Source organism: Oncorhynchus nerka, linkage group LG23, assembly GCF_034236695.1.
Source record: "Oncorhynchus nerka isolate Pitt River linkage group LG23, Oner_Uvic_2.0, whole genome shotgun sequence".
Lineage (NCBI taxonomy): Eukaryota > Metazoa > Chordata > Actinopteri > Salmoniformes > Salmonidae > Oncorhynchus > Oncorhynchus nerka.
In genome coordinates this window covers 44770118-44779083 of record NC_088418.1, presented here as the reverse complement: position 1 = coordinate 44779083, position 8966 = coordinate 44770118, and the positions used below count along the sequence as shown (strand labels likewise).

The window sequence follows — 8966 nt, the reverse complement described above, 5'->3', positions numbered from 1 at the left end:
TGTTCATTCGTGTCTAAACCTGCCACTTGTATAAAGATATAGTATGTGAAGGAGTTAATGGCTCTGGGGTTAAATCCCTGCCTTGTGGCCAAAGAGTTGTAGGTTCAAACCCCTGTTTAGTGTGGATTTCTTTAAAAAGTGTAACGGAGTCTGTGGCTCCAGCTCTGTGGCCCCTAAAGCACATGGGCCTAGGCATGAACCCAGGGGCCTGCTCTGGAGCATGGTTGGATACTGAGGACTTCACTGGTCGGTGAGGGTGAGTCAAGGCCACCTGAGGGAGTGGCTGCCACACAATGATGGCTGATTGTATAGGAGGCGGAGGGGGTACATTTTTAAAAATCGCGATCAATGTGTATCGCGGAAGAACGGCGCTAAAGCCCAATTGTAATTTAAAGGCAATGTATAGGGCCCTCCCTTCGTTTCTAAATCTAGAGAAGTCTCTATTGAAAACAAATAAGTGCACACTTTCTCTGGGAGATTGTCTCGACCGCTTCTCTTTGACTGAGTAGCATCCCCTTGTTCTGAATCGAAACATTCCAGTGCTGCACGCAGGTCTTGAACCCATGACCTTTCATTGGAGGTTAAGCTCCTTACACCTGAGGCACCAGCTCGTTTACACTGTAAACATGTCTCTTCCTATATTTATATTTAACATATAGACTATGAAAATGCATTCAAAAATAGTCCAGGCAGATGGGTTGCCCCCCACATTGTTCCAGCATACTAGTGCTGTTGCCTTAGGTCCTGGATTTCCGAGGCTACATTCAAAACACAGAGTGGAGATTTGAACCCACAACCCCATAATTGCAAGGCAACCCCAGAGCAACAAACTCAGGTTTGTTCAATCAGATCACGTGTTATAGGCACTGCAGCTTCTAAAAGCAATGTTCCCAGAGATCCCATTCACAGTAAAAAACTGCATGCTGGCTCAATTGCAAGTTATATGCCTATAACCCGCAATCGGATTGAATCCTGGCCTCAATCTGGGTGCCCTATATCCTACACAGCACAAATCCCAGATCCAGCACATCTACCTACCAGCCTTTCTCTCTCTGTCTGAAGCCAGCAGAATGGGATGGAAGTCTGTAGATGTGTTACCAGTGTTGACTGGTAACCATCTCTCAGATTCTTTCTTCAATTCTCAGGATTACTACTAGAGGGCAAATGCTGGGACGTGAAACTGCCTAATACTGTCAACTGATCATGAAAAAACGCGAGACATTCACAACTCTATGATCATGGTGTTTAATGGCATCAAATAAAGGATGAGATATTGGAACTAATCCACACTGGTTCTGTATTTGATTCTGGATTAAATGTAAACCATTCTAAAATGAGTTTCCCTCCCCAAATTAAAAAAAAATCTGAACTTTTTTTCTCTTTACTTTTCTGCCCTGAGATGAATACCTCAATGTCAAAGTTGGGGTCAATTCTGAATTGAGTTGCACATTCTCTTCAAACTATTTGAAATAACTGCAGTGGTGTGAAATACTCTAAGATCATGTCGTGGGTTGTCTATAATAATTTCCTTAATGTATATATATATATATATATATATATATATATATATATATATCCGAATACATTTCCCAGAATGCATTAGATCAAACACTAGTAGGAAAGGGAATAAGCTAACATCTCATTGACAAAGAAAAATACTGGTTTGAGTTATAATCAAACTAAAGCCTATATTCAATCAGATTAAGCGTTGACCGGCGATAGTCTCACTTGCATTAGAAATTCAGAACAATAAATTGTAGGCTATATAGAAATAATTTAAAAATCATTTAACAAAATAATGACGATTTCTATCATCCTAATCGAGGTGTAGATTACATCTCAGTGTTCAAACTTGTAAAAAAGGCTTCATGGGATTTCTGTTAATGCAACGCCATGCAGCCAATGGCAATGTCCGCTTTAGGTATAATGCTGGGAGTCACTTGTTGATTTGACAGTTCCACCTCCGTTGTCAAAACAACTGCTATGCAGATCTGATTGAATAGAGACATAGTATTTGAAATGTTATGTGTATTAATATGTGGCATATGCTTTTTATAAAAGATTTGTCAAATTAAGAGACTTCCATGTCTTAGTATAATTGGTTTGAATTCAATTCTACTTCCTTCAATTCAAATTCTGCTTCCTGTGGGCTGTGGCAAATTAGTTTGAATTGAATTGAATTCAATACTGACCAAAACTCTGCTCGACGAATCATGAACCTTAATGTAAAACAAACAGAAAAAAGACAATTCTGAATAGCGGCCGAGCAAAGTAGAGTTATTAAAAGTGGGGGTGTGACTGAAAGCTTCTCTCGAGCTTTCCTCCGGTCGTTTTGGGCAATGGGGCGGGGTGTGTCCCGGGTAAAAATGCCGGTCTCGGAGTGCTTCTGGTGGGGATTCCAATCAGAATCAGGTGCTCTTGCCAGTGTCCACCTTCAGGTCCTTGGCCACCAGATTAGACGTCACTGGGTGCATGGCTGCCCGGTGGGCTATGAACACCCGCACCGCCTCCTCGCGATACTTATCGAAGTTGTACACCTCTCTAAAAGAAGGGGAGGGAGAAAGAGCGGGATTAGGTAGAACACACACACAAAGGGTGCCTAAGGAAGAGAATAGGACTCGTGTCTTTAACAAGATGCTGCCTAGAAATCATTTGATCCAGAAAGCACAACAAAGCATGGCATCTAATAACAGAGATTGTCTCAGATAGTGGTGCCGTTGGTTACTTGAATAGTGGCCGTGTGAACTTCATCCTCCCCTGCTCTGTCGCCATCTTCAGCGCCATGGGAACGGCATCCTCCCACTTGGACTTGACACACAGCCGCAGCCACCTGGAAGAAAGGAGCCAACCGTGAGAGCCAATGACACACACTTTGCCAGTACATACTGAACGATGGGACCCCAGAACAGGAACTCACCTGAAGCGGATCTCTGCGTTGTTGAGGGCGTTGAGTCGGTACACTTCCTGCATCCTCTTCACATGGCTGAGGGGGAGGGGATCCTAGGGGGAGAAGATAGGGTAATTGGTCTGCTTTGGAGTCCAATAGAACGATCACATGGCTTATGGAAGGTTGCTATGATGACCAGGTGAGTGACAGTGAGGCGTGTCTACCTCTTGCAGGAGCAGAGACAGGAACTCTATAAGCTGGTGGGTGGAGAGAGTCTTCATATCCACCTCACTGAAATTCCCCAGATCCCCCTCTTTGGTCTAGAGAGGGAGAGAGAAATGAACATACAGTAAAACTTGTAAAAATACTGTCTTCTACCATCATGAGGTTCTAGAACATACACATTATCAATGTGGAGCATGTACCCTCACCTTCACCCATCTCTTACACAGTGCGATGCAGGCGTCTGCCATGGTGGTGTCATATCTGGGGGGGGAGGGTGGCATTGATTTAACACACACACACACCTCAGATTGTGTGGACAGGTAAACGGTGACACAGACCCACAAATTAACAGAAGTGTGGCTCGAAAGGGGTAACAGGCAGCCACGGTGAGTGATTCTCGAGTGAAACGGTTAGGTAAGGTAAACCCACTGTGGTTTGACGGGGGGCATCCCAGGGGTGTACATCCAGGCGTTCCAGTCCACCTTATTCAGGATGTCCACCTGAGATCGGACAGGGAGCGGTAAAGGTGACACAGAGACACGGTCAAGAGCCACAGCACGGGGCTCTGATAGCAGCTTGGTTAGGTGGAGAGTGGCGGTTACTGTACCTTGTTCTTAAAGTAGGTGAAGAGGTACTTCTTCCACTCCTCAGTAGTGACGCTGCTGTAAGCAAACATCTGGATGTACGACTTCACAAAACCCATAAACACCTCTGTAAGAGACACAGCCAATTAACACGAAGCAAGTGTCTTCAATTTAAAAAATGGACTGAATGAAATGTGTGTGTGTGTGTGTGTCTCTCTCTCACCAGGTCCTCCCATGAGCTCCTCCAGGTGGTATAGAAGAGCGAAACCCTTCTCGTAGGGGACAGAGGAGAAGGCATCGTCAGGGTCCACCTCATTCATGTTGGGAACCAGGTTGGTCAGAGGGTTGTTGGCCCCAAACGTGTTCACCTGGGAGACAGAGGTAACAGATCAGATAAGGCCGGGCATACAGAGTTACACACACACACACACACACGTAGAAGTGAACATGTAAGTGGCTTGTTTTTCAGTGAAGTCAGACATTACTTAAGCCTTGTTCACACTGCAGGCCTCAACGCTCAAATCCGTTTTGAAACACTGACTGTCCAGACAGCAAGTTACAAGTGACAGAATCGGATTTCTGTGGGTTCAGACAGGAGTCATTTGCTGACATGCCTACGTTAATTGTTATAGTAACGAAGGGTGTGGGCACAGTGGTGTAGGCTGATTGGCGGCGGTGCTCGTTCTTCCTGTCACTCAGAAGTTATGTAACAATCTAAGGTGACAACAATGCCTGCCATGGACGTTTCCTAGTTACTTTGAACGAGCAAAGTCACAGCGTTTGAACACTTTGAAAAGCCTCAAATGACGAGACGATTTAACTTACAAAAACAAGTCCTTTTTGGTTAGCCACAGCAGTCAACTAGCTAGCTAGGTAGCTGTTTCGCTCTCTACCGCTGACTCACTCATTTGTTGGTGAACAATTAACAAGCTAGTTAGCTACCACATGTTCTTGTGAAACTGTCAATAGAGTAGCTAGCAAGCAACAAGATATGCCAAATAAAAACCACTTGAGAGCAAATTCAGCCAATTTGACCGTTTAGACAAGTCGCATGGCCAGGAATCAGATGTATATCGGACTTCAAACCACCTACGAAAGTTGGTTTGAAATGTGACTTGAAATATCCGATTCCATGTGGTTTTTGGCTGTTCAGATTTCCGGAAAAATAACAGATTATATTAAAAAATTCATTTGATTCACTTCAAACTGCCAAGTGTGAACAAGGCTTTGTGTACCAGTGTGTGTAACAGTGTTACAGTGTACTCATGCATGTGTGTGTGTGTGTGTTCTCTCACCGATTCCTGCAGGTCCTTCCAGCCGCCCATGGCCTTGAACTGTCTGAACTGTTCACTCTCCATAGACCTGCCAATCATTCTCTCAAGGTACACCGTGTGACCCTCGTTCAACCTGGAGAAGGAAGGGTCACACACACACTAATTATGAACTCATTAACTCCGGAAAGCGATCTGCCCTTTTCTATCTCTCCATCCCATTTGTCCGATACTCAGTTATGGCTCATTTCACCAATTGACATGATATCATTCCCGTTCATTCAAGTGAGAAAAGAAAAATGGATAGAATGTTTTTTTCTGTGCCATACCAGAAGTGCTCCCAGGTCTTGTTGGTCACCAGGTTGCCAGTCCAGCTGTGAGAGATCTCATGGGCTATGACCTGGAGAGAGAAAACAGGAGGACACAGGTTAACACACCCATTACACAGATATAAACACATACTTGAGAAGACAAGTACACCTGTGAACTGTGTTTACTTACATTGGACAAGGATCTGTCTCCAGCCTAGAAGATAAACATAGGAACAAAGGAAGGTTAATTATTTTTAATATATATATACACAGGCAGGTGGATTTGGTATTGTGATGTGTGTAAGGTGTCTCACCAGCAGTGTGGGGGTGGCAAAGGTAAGGCAGGGGTTCTCCATGCCACCATACGGGAAGGAGGGGGGCAGGACCAGAATGTCATACTGGCCCCACACATACGGACCCGCAAGGTCCTCAGCAGTCTTCAACATGGTCTCTGTCTGAGAGGGTCACACACACACGCACACACACACACACACACACACACACACACACACACACACACACACACTTCAATATTAAACTCTGCTGATGTAGAATGAGTGGGACATGGACAAATCACCGACGTACCTCAAAGATACACTAAATACTGAGAAACTCACCTCTGAGAACTCAAAAGCTGCCTTGTCCACAAACTCCTTCTCTGACCAAACACGAGACCTGGGCCCAATCTCTCTTGTAAAACAACAAGCAAACATCTATTACTAATATTTCACAGATCATTTATTAATTTAAAATAATTAGTAGGAAAACAGTGCAATAGTTACATGTATGGGTGTGTGTGTGTGTGTGTACCTGCTCTCCAGAGCTCCCACCACGATGGCAATGAGGTAAGAGGGCATGGGCACCTGGGAGGTGTCAAAGGTCAACAACAGCGGTCAGACACACACAGCCATGTACCTGCTCCAACACCAGTCTCTGAGAATGGGCTTCATTCAGATTGCAGGCATGCTACGACGGGTTCCTTTTGTTATCTGGCTGTTTCATCTCAACTTTCCTTGTAATTAACTCCTTATTGCTTGATCAGCAGCTACTTTGGCAGCGCTGTACCTTGAACAGTCAAGCCAAAAAAGCAAGACTGGCAGCATTAAGCTATGGATGACAATGGACGGTTGGATGGATAGATGGATAGAAAGTGATAGAGAATAGAGACACTGACTGGTTGTCTGAAGCGGTAGATGGCCCGGCTGCTGTCCTGGGGATCAGGCTCCTGTCCATCCCGTACAGCGCTCATCACAGCCACCAGCTCCTTGGGGACAGACACCTGGGCATAGTAGGTATGTTTCATGGCGGGGGTATCCTGGCAGGGTACCATGCTCCTGCAATGGGTGGCCTGGAGGGGTTCGAGGTGGTTATTAGCACATTGCTACATCAGACACCTAATCTGAATTTATCTCCAAGAGGGGACAAATACACTTAATTGAAGTAAACAAAGACATATTGAGTGCAGTAATATAGAAGGCTGCTATCAATATCAGCGACAAAGGAGCCAATGATCAAGGTCCTCTCATAAAGCTTATCTGTGCCGCAGCGGAACACTGCACCTTTGGACACACAGGTGATACAGGAAGAAGAGGAAGAAGAGGGATGTATAATGGAGAAAGAAAGCAGGGGCGAAAGAAACCTCAACTGGCACAGGTTACGATCAAATGATTACATCTTCCTTCAGCTAAGAACTTCAAAAGAGCAGCACAGGTCTCTGTGTGTGACTACAATACAACTGGCCGGATGTTGCAGAAGATGGGGTTGGGGAAGTGTTCTTTTGGGATGTCTTTTGGGGCAGTCTTACAACTACTCTGACAGTTAAAATGACCGTTGAGCAAGACTGGCATCCTACCAAAAATTAAGACTTTTTATGTTTGTAGAAGTGCATTATTTGTCTCACATCTGGCACTGGTTATAACCATTTAACAGCACTTTTCCTCTGATAAGAACTTCTAGCTACAGAAGTGGTTTCTGTGCGTGACTACAGTTACACTGGGCAGGTGTTGCAGAGGAGGTTGTGTAAACGTTCCATTTTGATGCCACAGCAACAACCTTTACCATAAAAGTACTGTTTGTGGCGCAGTCTTTTGTAAAAAAAACAACAATAAGACTTAATGTTTATGCATGTCCATAAACTCACAGTGTGTGTGTGTGTGTGTGTGTGTGTGTGTGTGTGTGTTACCTGGCACTGGCTGAAGAGGTAGGGGTGTTTCTTCCCAGCAGTCTGTTCAGGAGTGAGCCACTGCAGCGCAGAAGCACTAGGTGCAGTCTCATAAGTCACCTCCACGATCACATGCTGACCCCTGAGAAACAAACACACACACTAAATATTACCCCTAAACCAGCATCCATCAGTTCAATAACTGAGGGTTGAGTTGCCTGGGGTGCAATCAGTGATGTGCAGTCTTCTGAACGTTACAGATAGAAATTGAGAAGACACTATTCCCCTACTCTATATGACAAACAATCATATATGTTCTACACAATTCATTTCTATCTTCACGTTCTGTAACATTACATCCTTCTGAACAGGCCCCTATGGTGTGGTTACCTGGAGAGGTCAAAGGGCAGTGTGATCTCCAGAGGGGTTCCCATGAAGCTGTGCTTGGGTCCCAGAGTGAACTTTGCTGCCTGTCCATTGGCTGTTACCTTAGAGACCTTCAGGTCCTTCGTGTCAAGGGTCTGATCATAGGAAGGATGGAGAGAGAGAGAGAGAGAGAGAGAGAGAAAGAGAGAGAGAGAGAGATTGAGAGGAAAGACAAAAAGAAAGGAAGTGGGGAAATAAGTTTGGGTAACCAACAGTGTGTGTCAGCAACTACAAGAACCACATCACCCATCTACCCCCAGATTGTGACTGAAAACAGCTGTCACCATAAGAAATACATAATTCTGTCTCTATCTGGCCCCAAGTCGCGGTCTACATTTCCTACACCTGCTCTGAGAAACACAGTATGGACTCAGTTCTAAAGTTCACGTGCCTGGTATCACATGTCAACTCGACCTGTCAAAGTCTTACCGTCACTGAGCAGAACAGTGCCACAAAGAACATATGGCTAGCTACATATCATTCCTGAATTGACCCACTAATGATCAGATTTAAAATGAGTGATATTCCGAGCGTGTCTTGCAGCAGTGTGTGATACGTTGTGTCTGATAAACTCAACCAAATGCTTTGTAGCAGTGTACTGAAACAAGTGAACTGAAACAAGGCTTCCAACTGAAACAACGTGTACTGAAACAAGGCTTCCAACTGAAACAACGTGTACTGAAACCAGGCTTTTTCCCACGTCAACTTTAGTAGCAACATAAAGGCATTTTCTAGGAAGAATTAATGAACTTGGCTAGCTAGTTTAATAGCTTGCTGGCGAACCAGATTGAGAAATGAGATGAATACTGTACCAAAGACGTGAAATTATCCACTAAAACCTCCACGGTGAGCGCGACCTTAGCTTTGATGACATGGCTGTCAAAATCCACATGGTAGGTGAGATTCAGATGCTTGGTAACGCACTTGGAGAAGGAGGAAAATGAGCACGGGTCTGTAGCTGAAGCCATGTTCGGGTCCAGGATCATGAAGAGTGAGCGCAAAAAACTTGCATTAGCAATGAACTACAACCCGGCTCACCGCACGTCCATGTGACAGCGCCCTGCTGCATGCATTGTGGGGGTTGTAGTTTAGTCTGGACCT

At 44.8% G+C, this 8966-nt stretch overlaps 1 protein-coding gene across 1 annotated transcript; it reads right to left on the bottom strand.

The window, feature by feature from the left end:
* Positions 1-1231: 1231 nt before the first annotated feature.
* On the bottom strand, positions 1232-8879 carry LOC115106902 (leukotriene A-4 hydrolase-like). The gene is made up of 18 exons (XM_029630103.2): positions 8678-8879; positions 7830-7960; positions 7461-7581; positions 6453-6626; positions 6089-6141; positions 5896-5968; positions 5593-5733; positions 5469-5492; positions 5297-5367; positions 4992-5103; positions 3920-4064; positions 3720-3823; positions 3542-3612; positions 3319-3373; positions 3112-3207; positions 2918-3000; positions 2726-2830; positions 1232-2541 (listed from the first exon to the last, which is right to left on the bottom strand). Exons 1-18 carry the CDS (start codon positions 8849-8851, stop codon positions 2409-2411), a joined length of 1866 nt encoding a protein of 621 aa, XP_029485963.1. The 5' UTR covers positions 8852-8879; the 3' UTR covers positions 1232-2408.
* Positions 8880-8966: the final 87 nt, after the last annotated feature.